The 14,202-nt window shown below is 32.7% G+C and overlaps 1 protein-coding gene across 2 annotated transcripts in view; it reads left to right on the top strand.

Annotated features, from left to right (window-relative positions):
* The first annotated feature begins 2,110 nt into the window (after positions 1-2,110).
* LOC127725860 (high-affinity choline transporter 1-like) overlaps positions 2,111-14,202 on the top strand; it is a 92,998-nt gene continuing 80,906 nt past the window's right edge. The window contains exons 1-7 of one of the 2 annotated variants that reach the window (XM_052233195.1): positions 2,111-2,410; positions 4,807-4,914; positions 7,020-7,175; positions 7,449-7,597; positions 11,577-11,729; positions 12,312-12,441; positions 13,453-13,673. In XM_052233195.1, coding sequence (XP_052089155.1) covers positions 2,248-2,410; positions 4,807-4,914; positions 7,020-7,175; positions 7,449-7,597; positions 11,577-11,729; positions 12,312-12,441; positions 13,453-13,673 — 1,080 coding nt within the window. In that variant the 5' untranslated portion in view covers positions 2,111-2,247. The remainder of the gene's footprint in view (positions 2,411-4,806; positions 4,915-7,019; positions 7,176-7,448; positions 7,598-11,576; positions 11,730-12,311; positions 12,442-13,452; positions 13,674-14,202) is intronic. The other variant, XM_052233196.1, reaches the window with a different exon arrangement.

The following is a 14,202-nucleotide window of genomic DNA, read 5'->3' as shown; positions in this document are numbered from 1 at the left end:
GATGCTACGACTACCTTACTCAGTGGTGCACAATTTTTTTTAATATTAGTAATTCTATAATAGACATCATTGGCAATTATACCACATCTTCCTATTTTTATATTGTAAGCATTTTTGCAATACTGGTATTAGGAAACGTTTTCAAGTTTTAAAAGGGATGAAATGGTTAGGTCTTTGCAAGGAAGGGGTCTTGATTTTTTTCTTTTGACAAGGTGGGATCTTGAAAAAAATAAGAAGTTCCTATATTTTCTTCCAAGTCCCCCCAATGAAACGGAAAATGACCAGTCCATTAGTCACAAAGTTATGCACCATTGGGTCTTTACAAAGATTTTGAATTAAAATCCTTGTAAATACCCGATGATACATAGTTTATTATATAATTAAAAGTAGAAAGTTAACTTCTAAAATTAATGGGATTAAGCTATACCAATAACTTACTTTTAATTCTAAAAGAAGTATCGGTGTAACAAAAATTTTATAAGAATATAAAAACGAAATATGATTGTATACGTATCAACAAGGAATTGTATATTAATATACATTTCCTTGATTTCAAACATCATTTAAAGTCAGGCTTTGACAAAACATGTACCAGAGTCATGTAATATAATCGTGCAGTCTGGTCCTTTGAATGCCTGGCACAGTCCAAAGATCGTATAGGACATTCAGGTTATATCAAAATAAGGAGATTGAGACACTAGACGTAGATGTAAGTAATTATTGGTCACCGTCACGTCAGCCTTAAACAATAAGCAAAACCCATACCATATAGTCAGCTATAAAAGGCACCATTTTGGCAAAATGTGAAATAATTCAAACGAGAAAACTAACGGTCTAATTGATAACAAAACAATTTACGAAAAAATATATGACAGAAATGCTCTGAATCAATGACAACCACTGAATTACAGGCTCCTGACTTTAAGAAGGTTACGGGGTTCAAATATTTTGTGAGTGCTCAACCCTCCCCTAATAGACAGTGGCGTATAACAGCACAACATAAGAACAAACTGTAAAATCGGATCAGTTGTAAATGGCTTAACTCAATATATCGGTAGTAAGCACAAAAACAAGACACAAAGCAGCGCCATGATATAAGAGTACCGGAAGCTAGTTCAAAGACAATAGCAACTTATAAATAAATCATGTTCTTCTGTAAGACTAAAGTATCAATCAGTATACACACCAAGCGGATTTAAAATTATCCTTATAAGAAGCTATAGCCTGTAGAGCACCTGCTCTTAATTCTTAATTCATCACTTTTCTTTTTTTTTTTATTGATGTCTGTTAATAAGCCTACATATTTAAAGTGCTTCCACTCAGTATAAAGAAAACACGGCTGGTAAATGTCTATATCTCTCTGTCTTTGTGCATGCGTTCACCTTTTATTTGTCGCATATTAAGTCGGAAACTATTATTGGTTTATATTTGGTTTCAAACTTAAATGTATTACTTTCGTTCTTTTCTTTGTTTCACAGTGTCCTCTCATTCAAACTAAACAGCAACCTAAATGTACAAATATTTAGCTGACTAAGTTGATTTATAGACAGTGCAAGGTGAAACCAATTGTACAGTGTTTTAAGATGTATATCGCAGGTCACTTTACTTCCAATTCGGTGACCGTTACTGTAAGGGACTATATATAGGCCGACTGCCGTGATCCTCCCTCTAAATTTATTGGATGTTGAGTTTCACATTTACTATAGAGACCTAGCTGATGGACAACTTTTTTTATTATTTGAAAACAAATTGTAGCAAAAATGATCAGATTTCGAGTAACAATTAGAAAAAACATAGAAACAATTTCAACAATCATATGAAATGTTACATATTTGTATTGTTTATTGTGAATTTGTGATATTTAATTAGTAGCAAGCTGCATGATTGTTTGGATTTTACACTAATAAATATCTCATTTCATTTTATTGTATCTTATGATATTTTGGAGATTTGTAGAACTCTAACGGGCCTTCGATGTTGTAGTTTACTTGAGTTACATAACATTTAATTGATATACAAATAAATGTAAAACATAAAATCTTAAATACATTTATTGCCTTTTCTGGTCCTTTTAAGTAATATTGTGCATAAAAACGGCAATATACCGCAGGTGAGGTTAATCCTTGAAGGTGTGTTAAACTTATCACAAATAACATAATTAAACTTTCTTCGTGGTCTATCAACCAAGCTTATGGTCAAATAGGATGAGTTAAATGAATGTCATAAAATAATTTCTCGCACATCAACATGGCTGTCAATGTTCCAGGTCTGATTGCAGTGATTTTGTTCTATATTCTGATTCTCGGCATAGGATTATGGGCTGCAAGGAGAAAACGAAATTCTTATAATGAGGATTTGATGTTAGCTGGGAGAGATATAGGTGTTTTTGTGGGCGTGTTTACAATGACTGGCAAGTATTTATAGTTAGTGTATGTTCTTGAATATTAAAAATCTCATAAGGTAGTAAGTGTGACAAGTTTTATATATTGATGCATTATACAACGTTTCAATATAAAGTATATGTGTCTGTTATTATTAAATTAGAGTTAAAGTACTGACAGGTAAAATTATTTATTCTAATCACCCACATTTTGTCGTGACTCTTAAATAGACCATGGTCTGCAATTGCACGACCTACGCTGGAGTTTTCGGCTGCAGCTATTCCTATATCGAATACATGTATCATAACAAATAGAGCCTTAAAGTTAACTGAAACGGAACACACTACATATTATCATTCATTAGAGTTCACGATGTTGTGTACTTTGAAATTGTTAAATAGCAAATAGGCTACAAAGGTAATGGAGTGGCTCATCTTGAACTAATATGTTGTCTTTTCAATTGCTTGTAAGCATATTGAATCATAATTTTAAATGGGGAGGGGTCCATTTACAGCCAATTTTAATTGAATTTCCAAAGTTAAATTATAAAACGTAAATGGACTTTAATACTCTGAAGTCAACAACTTTCAAGACCAAGTGTCAAATACTTGCAACCTGTCGACTTTATAGTTATGCAATTCATTACTAGTATTTGGTTAGTTTACGATTTGATTAAGACCATGCTAACAGAAATTAATATAATGCTCGTGATAAGGAAAAGGGCACATGCACATGCAACAGGGCCCAACAACTGTCAAAAAGTGTAAGATTTTCATTAGAGGCATATAGAAGAACCCAGAAATCAGTTGTGGATAAACAGACCCTACACATCCGCATAAAGAGGCAAATATGACACATGTTATTGATTTGTTTAGCTTTTTACTGTTTTCTGAAGAAAAACAATTAAAATCCTGAATGTGATTAAAGTATCACCTTACTACGCCTGACCACATACATGCCACTGATTTAAATTCGTGAATATATGTTGAAAAAAAACCACTCATATTTCATGTTTAGGTCTGTCTTATCTTGTGATTTCTGTACAAATCTTGTACTATCTTGCACATATAGATAAATAGATCGGTGTTTTTGTCTGCTTAATCTGTTAATTTTTATAATAACCAACTGCAACGGAGGTCTCCTAATAACGTGAGTATCAAGGATACGGCCTAAACAGATATGCAATTCTTTTGGAAGCAAAGCTATGGTCATGTATTTACAAATGACATTATATATGTCAAAGATCTGTCGTCCGAAGAATATTTTACAACGCGAAATCCCTATATGTACAAGTTGTCTACACTTTTGCAGACATCGACATTGCCGCTCGCTCGTTCGTTTCGAGGGAAACATTCTCTACAAGAAAACTTAGATTCTCCTTTATCATTAATATAGATTGATATATTGTGTCGAAGAGTTATGATAATGGGAAAAATTGGATTAAATTTCTAAAACGTAACCTTAAATATATATGAATACATGCATCATTTGCAGTAAATTCAACAATTTCGGTCGAATCTTGCTTTTCCTATACATACGTAGGTTTAAAAGCTCTGATGAGCTTATGTTGTACTGTTTTGCATATTTACCAGCTCTAAATAAAGCTTTTGATTTGATGATGTTGATATGATTTGATCCAATGTGGAAGTGGGCATAATGTGTACAAAATCTCGAAGTTCCAGCGTGTCTATCATACCAACTCCATGGATCGGACCTTTATTTATAATCCATTGGTTTAAGATTACAATACACACGTATGATCTAAGCTGAGAAGCAAATACAACTGTATACCATTACTACTTTATGGACAAATTGAAAAAAAGTTATATTCCTATATAAGCTATAAAGCAGATAATACAGATTTAACATTTTCTCTTGGTACTCTAATCATACAAATGATCACTGATGTGAAAGTCGCATTCATTTTAGTCATGTTCTCTTTTTTTCATTCTAGCATATAATAGGGGTACTCACAGTGAACAACTAATTAAGAAAACTACTTTTCCCTATACCACTGCTTATTTCTAAGATATTGATCTCTGTGAACACCCACATCAAATATATTCACACCCACCTCAAATTTACTGATAATTATATACATGTATACCTAAACAAATTTGAAATATAAAAGAGTCTACATGAGGGTGTGGATGGGGTATACAGAATAGAGAAATATGGCAAAATAAAATCATTGAAATGAATAAGAGAAAAATGAGAAATAAATGTAAAGTATATAGAATAATTGTGGAAAATAAAAGAATTATGTAATATTTTACTTATTACAGATATGAACGATGTACAGAATAAAGAAATCATCTAATTACAGAAAAATTAGATTGTAAAATTATTTTCATGAGAATTTTACAGAATAAGCGTACAAATCTAGCATAACATTGAATAAAAGTTAGCATTTCTGTTTTTTCAGCAACATGGGTAGGAGGTGGTTTTATAAATGGAACATCAGAAGCTATATATTCCTGGGGTTTTGTGTGGTGTCAGGCTCCATTTGGCTATGCCGCCAGTCTTTGGTTTGGTAAGTACATAAAAAAATAAGAGCTTCTACATGCTACTGTTTCAGTAGACTATATCGAATTATAACCCAAAATACACGCATTATACTATTTACAGATCATTCGGCGGTAAATACACTATCAAGTTAAAACACCAACTTATCAAATTTAAGGTTTTAAATAACACCGTGAGAATTTGTGTGGTTTCATACCCCAGAGGTACATGTTTATCGAAACCACATCAGATTGATGTCAATTGGTAAATGTGAACGAATTGGATCATTCATAAAAGAGAGGTGTACGTTATACTTCAATTTTCAAATTGTAAACTTTCCATTTTTATGAAGCGTGAATTAACCCTTTAGAATCGGCATATCGAATATTCCAGGTTATACGATAATCCAGTTTAGGATTTTCTTGATGAAGGATTGCTAAAAGTTACATCGAAGCATTTTCGTGGAAAGCTTTTCTTGGACGCCTTTAATTGCATACATATAACAAAAAGAAGATGTGGTATGATTGCCAATGAGACAACTCTTCACAAGAGACCAAATGACACAGAAATTAACAACTACAGGTCACCGTACGGCCTTCAACAATGAGCAAAGCCCATACCGCATAGTCAGCTATAAAAGGCCCCGAAATGACAAATGTAAAACAATTCAAACGAGATAACTAACGGCCTAATTTATGTACAAAAAAATGAACGAAAAACAAATATATGACTCATCAATGGTACAGGCTCATACATACAGAATGTGGCGGGGTTAAACATGTTAGCGGGACCCCCCCCCTAACCTACAGTCCATTTTGTCTCTGGGATGTCTCGTATTTTGTGTTTTTTTAGAGTAAAAAGCTTCTATTGCTAAAAATATTGTCAATGAGACGACAATTACCCACCAAAGACCGAAGGACGATGATTGCTTATCTAGTTATTCCTCAATCTTTAGCTATCAATTTTTGCAGAGCAATTAGTTGCAGTTATTTTGCATGAGACAACTGGAGAGAGGTTGTCTATAGAACCGACGTAAACAACATGACAGCAATGTTCATTATTGATACAACTCAAAGGCCGTTGCCTTCACTATATAAATGTGGTCAAGACTTGGACTTCTCCCATATATTCGGCATTAGAACCTTAATAAAGTGGGGCGTCAATTGTGTTGTGGTTGTTTACATGCAGCAAAGTCCGGTTGGAATGGGGACGTTAAATCAAATGCCTCGTGGAGAGAGAGTGTCGCGCTCGCTGCACGTCAAAGAACCACTGTAAAAACTCTTAGAGAGGTCTGTAGTTGACCTGTTGCAAGGCACAACTTTTTCCCCAAATCCATCATATCTTCTGATTTATTCTCGTTCTGAATAATATGACAAATTTGCCACTAGACGCTACGCAACCAACAACCAATCAAACAATTAACCAAGCAAGCAAGCACTCAATTATTACTGTCATATTTTCTTCCGTCTGATTTAGGTCTGAGAGAAACGATTGGAGGTCCATCTTAATATTTCCGACTCAAGTCATTTCAACACCTGTCATAAATAGCTGTAATGGTAATAGTATAAACAATTCAGGTTACAATAAATGGGATGGCAGCAATTTCATAATAGTAGATTCATTTTATAAATAGAACGAATATACATCGTCATCTATTTTTTGTGTTTCAGGCTCGGATACAACCATTTAGAAAAAAAGGGGGGGGGGGGGGGGGTGTTTCCAACCCTCGAAACACCATGAAACGTTCACATAATTAAAAAAAATCGAATAATGGGGGGGGGGGGGGTGTTTCCAACCATTGGAACACCTCCCTGGCTCCGCTTATGTAACATAATTAACACCCGATTAAGTTCTTTTAACTGGTTCTATCTTCTATCAGAAGACTATTTTTGATGAAAGGGTGGTATGTTTTATGGTTGCTATCACGCCCTTTTCATCATTTCGTCAAATTGAATGTGACAATCCAATCATGTATATACATATATTAATCAAGATATATATTATGACAGTGCAATAAAAGTATAAATTTAAAAAAAACAACAACAAAAAATAGAAAATGCTTCAATGTTTCTTATTATTACTGATTCAAATGAATGAATACTAGTAAGTGTATACTATTTTCATTATCTATAGGTGGATATTTCTTTGCCAAACGTATGAGATCACAGGGATATGTTACAATGTTGGATCCCATACAACAAAAATATGGCGACAGGATGGGAGGACTACTGTATCTCCCTTCACTAATGGGAGAACTCTTTTGGTCAGCTGCCATTCTGGGTGCTCTAGGTATATTTTCTCGTCTACTTTGTTAAGTTACAACATTATTTCTATATTTTATTTACTTCCTTTTAATTTTCTAACATTATTTTCATATTTCATTTTCTTTCTGTTAATTGACTAACATTTTAATATTTTTTTTACTTCCTTTTAATTTACTAACATTTTACTATTTTATTTACTTTCTTTAGATTTACTTAATGTCTTGCATTATTGTACTTAATATGATTATATTTACGAATAGATATACAATTAAATACCATATAATTCATTTCTCTATAGGATCAACATTGTCAGTTATTATATCCCTGAACTACGACATAGCAGTCATAATATCCGCATGTATTGCTGTATTTTACACATTGTTTGGTGGACTATATTCTGTAGCTTATACAGATGTTGTGCAGCTCTTATGCATATTCTTTGGTCTTGTAAGTATTTGTCATTATGTTTTTACACCCAAATGACTCGAGTGAAAAACTCAGCTAATTTCAGATTGAATTAAGGGGTTCATTAAATCAGATTAATACATTCTGTTTACCAGTTTGACAAAGAAAATTACATATCTTTCAGATGCAAAATGCATTTCAAATGGATGTTGAAGTCTAATTTTCCATTTTTTACCGATTCACGTTAAGGGCATACGATACAGTTTTGATCCCGTAATGAAATTTTGATGAAAATTTGCATATAGGCTATTTTTTACCTGATTAAGTCAAATATGCAATAAAAAATATACCATCATGTGCTACTTTTTGAGTAAATTGAGGTTGAAATTTCAGATATTTCCTCAAAATTCGGATTTGTGGACGTATTTTTCCTTTCGACAGAAATACATAAATAATCTAACAAAAAACATCTTGTGTCTATCTTTTAAGATAGACACAAGCTGTTTTTTGTTAGATTATTTGTAATTTCTGTTTTATATAAATGTTCTATAAATTTGTACATTTTATTTTTAAAAATAACTCATATTTATCAAATGTTCATGAATGTAGAAAAAAAACGTCATTTTTTGCAGTATATTTATCAAATTTAAAATAATTGCACTATTGACTTTTTCATGAAAATTGGTACACATAACTCTTCAAACGTAATCAAACCAAATGTCATTTTAAAGAAGAGGGGTCCATGAACTCGTTTTCAAGTTAAATCAGTTTGAATGATAAAAATCGGTCGAAAACTGCATCTTTTCCCGATAAGTCACAGTTTGACGTCGCGAAAATAACAATTTACGTTAGCAACGTCATTACTTCCCCTGTAACTGTATCGTATGCCGCCTCGAGTTATCGTTCCTGCTGATGTCGACATCCATGAAATTGACGGCAAACGTAAAACCCGATGTTTTAGAATAACTTAGAACGAATTAAACAAACAATTTGCCTCAGTCTGGTATAAAATAGTTGAAAGATAAATGTTTCTTTATTTCAAATTTGCAAATGTATATGATTATATATTAGAAATACCTTCATTTTAGCGTCGTTCATATATACCAGTCAATGCAGCAGGTTCCGTCGTGTTCCGGGCTGTTAACAACACAATACATGTAGGCCCTGTGCTGTTCTTTTATCCCGAAAATAAAATAATAAATTAACCTTGGTATTTATGGTAAACCTTTTCATTGTAACTTTGCATAGATGCAGAATGCCGAGAGATTTGATGCAATACTTTATTTGACATTGATTGCTTCGATCGTCTTTATCCCGTTTTTCTTCTCATTCTTTACACTTAATTATATACTTTTTTTTAGATGTTCTGTAACTATTAATATTTATCTATATATGTTCTTATGCATAATAGACTGAGTTTTTTTTATTCTGGATTGAGTATTTTTGTAATAAGTTCTTATTTATGATGCACGCCGTTTCTCGATAAAAAAAATATTTTTAAAGTAGAAATCCAAATTATAGAAACTCAAGATAATGTGTGAAAATACGGGGAATTGTGCCACTATTAGTGCAATTTCGTTAAGAAACCCATTCGTTTTAAAATGGTTGCCAAAAGACGCTGCTAGCAAAATAGAAAAAAAAAGAAATTTATTTGTAAAAGAATACGGATAGAATTTAGCGAAAAATGCACCGTACAAGCAGACGTGGAAACTCAGACAGAAAATGGTTTGTTGGAATGGAATAAACAAAGAAGAATAATTGAACTTGGTTATTTGGCCCCACAACTTTCCCTATGTTTCAAGAGTAACCAGTTTCTGAAAATTATTGGACTGTACAGAAGAAATCAGATATGGTTTCGGAAGCTTGTAAAAAATAAATTGCCAGCACTGTAATCGTATAAGCGCAGTTTACACAGGACAGCATCATCGGAATGAGGAAAAAGTTAACAAAGGCTTGAAAATATGGGATGTCAACACTTAATTTGCATCATGTGGAACGAAATAAAATTAAATCATTCAGTTCCCGTTACATATTTATTTTCAATTCCAGTTCGAAACAAATTATTTCTCAATATTTACAATCACACGATTCATTAAAAAAAAACAGTGGGCCCACAATAAATGACTTATCGGTGCTTTGATGAAGGTAAACCCAGAAAAGCTCTTCGAACGCAAACAAAGTATAAAGAGATGTTTTCGTTAACCCATATATTATTTAAACGACAGAAACAAACTGAAAAAATCAACGAGATTTTAAAATCATTTTTGATGTTAATTTACGCTTGGGTGTACAGGGATGGGTGTGTTTTGTTGTTTGAGTTTGGACATGATGTACAAGTACAGATGATGAAAAATGCACCATTTCATAAAGTGATGAGACAAAACGACTCACAAACGATTAACAAAGGTGTCTTTTTGGGGAGGGGCACATTGCTGACATGAGCGTCGGAAAAAGTCCGAGGGTATTAGCAATATTTAAGAAGATTTTATAGCAAGTACATATACAAGTATGTATGTTAAATAAAGTGTTGGTATTTCTTTTTGTGCATAAATAGAGATGTGGAAGATTCAATAAGACAGCAACTGGCCAATTAACAACACACAAAACCAAAGATATCTAGATAACATATGACAAATACAGAATGGACGAGTATTTTTTTTACTGCTAATTTGTAGATTTAGTAAAGATTCTTTGGTCCCTTGAATTTGAAAGTTAATAAGTATATTTATTATAGCAAGTATAAAATTTATCAAATTATAACATGACATGTTCACAACAATATTCAGATATCAATTATAATAGTACATATGTCAGTCTCCTGGTACATATTTGTTAAAGTCTTTAAACTTCTTGTATTTCAGAAGAAAACTCAAACCATTATGAAATAAGGAGATGTAATATAATTGCCAAGGAGACAACTTTCCATATGTAGATTTTAGCTTGCTTGCATTGCTACATTTGAGATCTCACAATTACATTTCACTATGAACTGCTTATTCAAAAAGATATTTTGTCACCAAATGCCTCATAAAATAGAACATCATCACATACGCTTAATATATATTTTGGTCCCTCGACAAAATGCCGGGAGCATACTGTTTTACCCGTGTCCGTTTGACTGCCCGTTCCTCACTTGGTATGTAGCTAAGGGTTTATACGGCTGATTTCTTGGGACTATAGTTTTTAAGCTTCAACTTTAAATTATGTACCTGTTGTTAGTATATATACCAAAAGTGCGCATATTGTCAGATTTTTTTTCTTTGCAAATGACAGGTTGCTAATTTGGCATTTTGATAATATATAACGGCACACAGAGTACATAGTCCGGCTTACTCCTTCTACATGTACAATTTCAAGCTTGAACTTTTATATTGCGCCGAGTGTTTTACTTATATAGAGGGTGCATATTTATTTTCAGAATTTTTTATTGTATAATTTTCCACAAATGACAGATTGTTTAAATTTGTCTTTTCGAGTGAATTTTTGCATAGTTAGCAAGATTTGTCCGATTAACTACGCACACAGCTCACACGTTTACACCATACAGAGTATACTATATTAAGAATATGTATTTCATCAAGATATTGATTTTAATATCTATCCTTTTTACAACTAACAGAATGTTCAACCTTTTTGATGGCTGCATAAAATGTGTCTTTTAGACACAACTATTTCAAATTGTATTGTATCGTCCTGAACATGCATGAAATATTTGCCACCGGACATAAAAGAACAAGTGTGCCAAAAATTTTAGAAATCGGGAATTATATGCCTTTCGGTATCGTGTTACCTTAAGTAATGGCTTCAGTGGGCTGACATTTTTTGTTGTTGTTGCTATTCTAATACATACATACACCTAATTAAATGCTTATCATAGAGATATGTTTAATCTGTATTTTATGTTGCAAACGATGGTGACAACACTATTGATGTGCAAATTTGTTTTGCTGATAAAACAACACATGGTAGAAAACAAATGACTATTTTATTTTTTGACTACAAATTAATGTTTCGTTTATAGTGGTTGTCTATACCTTTTGCCATGACACACGATGCTGTGAGGGATATATCAGTGAATTACACAACAGTCTGGATAAAGGATCTAGACCCAGCATACTCTGGGCAGTATATTGATGGGTTTCTACTTCTGATATTCGGGGGAATCGGTTGGCAGGTACTATTTAAAATATATACCGACTATAACATCTTACTGTTTCTTAAACATTTGAAAATGACAAGTGAAACTTCTGTTTTATTTATAATATAGATGCTTAAGTCATGCAAGTTTTTGAGAAAGCGAATAGTTGTATCGGCATTGGTGTTTATCAGCTGCGATGTATTTCTATCCCTTCTCTAAAATGTTAGTTACAACAACCGCAGTATACGAACCGAGCATGTAGGTACACAATGTATGTCACCTTTATGTACTTACAAAGCAATGCACAACAGTGTTGCTTACTTTAGAACACATATATATCCTTGCCATAATAGATGCATACATATGGCTTATGATAAAGATAAAGTGATAGAAAACATGATATTTGTTTTATATAAAACGACGAGTTTTTTTGTTATTTAGTTTCAACATACTTTATTGTTCAAAATGACACAGGAAACAGACACAAGTTTTTTTCAACTTAGTAACGTCTTCTGCAAGCTTTTTGTGATAAATGTCCTCAGTTATAATGATTGGCGGCTTAACACAAAAAGTCATGTTTTACAATTGCAATGCTATTCTTAAATATTTATAATTAAGGTATATTTTCAAAGAGTTTTATCAGCACGGACGACGAGGATAGCAGAGAATTTATCGTACTTTGCTGGCTTCGGTTGTCTGTTTCTTACTATCCCGCCATTACTGATAGGAGCTATTGCTGCACAAACAAGTAAGATTAAACGCATGACGAAATGGTATTTCAAATCTTTAAAAGTCGAATTTATTGTCTGTAAATTCCATATCACATAAATTTTAAAATTGTGTAAAAAAATTTCCTGTACTTGAAAATATATTTTAGAAAGATATTTGAAAAAAGTACAACAAAAATACCGAACTCCAGGGTAAATTCAAAAAGGGTAAGTTCATGAAAATTGACAAAATCGAACGTTGGACTTTATCAACCAACGGAACGAAATCGGAATGGAAAACAACTGTCATGTTCCTGACTTGGAACAGGCATTTTTCGAAGAAAATGGTGGGTTACATAGCTTATAGCTAGCTTAACCTCCAACTTGTATGATACTTATTTATAGTTCTGTTATATTGACAATATTTGGTAAGCAAGCCAAACGGACATGTTGATGTGGTTCATAAGTGTTTCTCGTTTCTCGTTTTTTATATAGATTAGACCGTTGGTTTTCCCGTTTGAATGGTTTTACACTAGTAGTAATTTTTGGGGCCCTTTATAGCTTGCTGTGCGGTGTGAGCCAAGGCTCCGTGTTGAAGACCGTACTTTGACCTATAATGGTTTACTTTTATAAATTGTGACTTGGATGGAGAGTTGTCTCATTGGCACTCATACCACATCTTCTTATATCTGTATAATAGGTTAATGCATGTGACAATAATTGGGATCTAACAGGCAAAACTGTATAAACATACATCACAGAGATACAACACAACTGACTAAGTTATAGATATAGTTTTAGTTACAAAAATAATCAAACAAAAATACAAATAAATCTAACAAAGACGCCAACAAAAAAATATTTGTAGTTTAAAATACAAATGTAGTAAATTTGCCAAAGACGCCAACAAAAATGTTTTTGTAGTTGATAGTACATACAGTATATAGTAAAATGAATATACTTTCTCGATAAAGTACAAATTAAGTAAAATATAAAGACAAGTGTAAAAAAAAATGAAATGCTTGATTATAGATAAATTTTTTTATCAACAGACTGGAGTGAAACTGGATATAATACATCAGAATTCTCACTACCTCAAGGCGATGAACGAATGGTATTACCATTGGTTTTACAGTATTTATGCCCGAGCGCTGTGTCCTTCTTTGGTCTGGGAGCTGTAGCCGCGGCAGTTATGTCGTCTGCTGATTCTTCTGTTTTGTCTGCAAGTGGGATGTTTTCAAGAAACATTTATGGAGCAATATTCAGACAACATGCAAGTTTAATAAATATCAATGCTTTTAAATATTTTGTGCGGAAACTTTTCCATTGGTCTATACAAAAACAAATGCTAACAATAACAGCTTGTTAGCTTTTAATGTGTTATCTGCACTTATTTCAATCGTTCATCGTCAATTTCTCCATCTGTTGTCCGGGCGAAATGTTTCATATTTTTCCTCAACGCTGTGTTGTTTTTCTAAAGGGACGTAACACCACTACTAAAGGTGTATTAAAATAAACCAAGCCCACTAACACCATATTAAATATACTGGGTATCCACGAGGTTGCTTTAAACCAATGATATTGCTAGAAATGTACAGGAGGTAAGATAAATTGAATCATAAATGATGTTTGATGACACTTTGTACAAATGATAACAGTTACACAATTCTTTACATACTTTTAAAAACATGAAAACAACGCTTCATAAATTTTATTCATACGAAGTGCTTTTCCGAATTTACCTTCATCAACACTCAAAGCCAAATATTTGAAAGCCAGGAGGTGTATATAAGAACCGAAAC

This window comes from Mytilus californianus, unplaced genomic scaffold (genome assembly GCF_021869535.1).
Source record: "Mytilus californianus isolate M0D057914Y unplaced genomic scaffold, xbMytCali1.0.p SCAF_15, whole genome shotgun sequence".
Taxonomy (NCBI): Eukaryota; Metazoa; Mollusca; class Bivalvia; order Mytilida; family Mytilidae; genus Mytilus; species Mytilus californianus.
The sequence above is the reverse complement of the archived record's forward strand: the minus strand, read 5'-3'. Positions and strand labels throughout refer to the sequence as shown.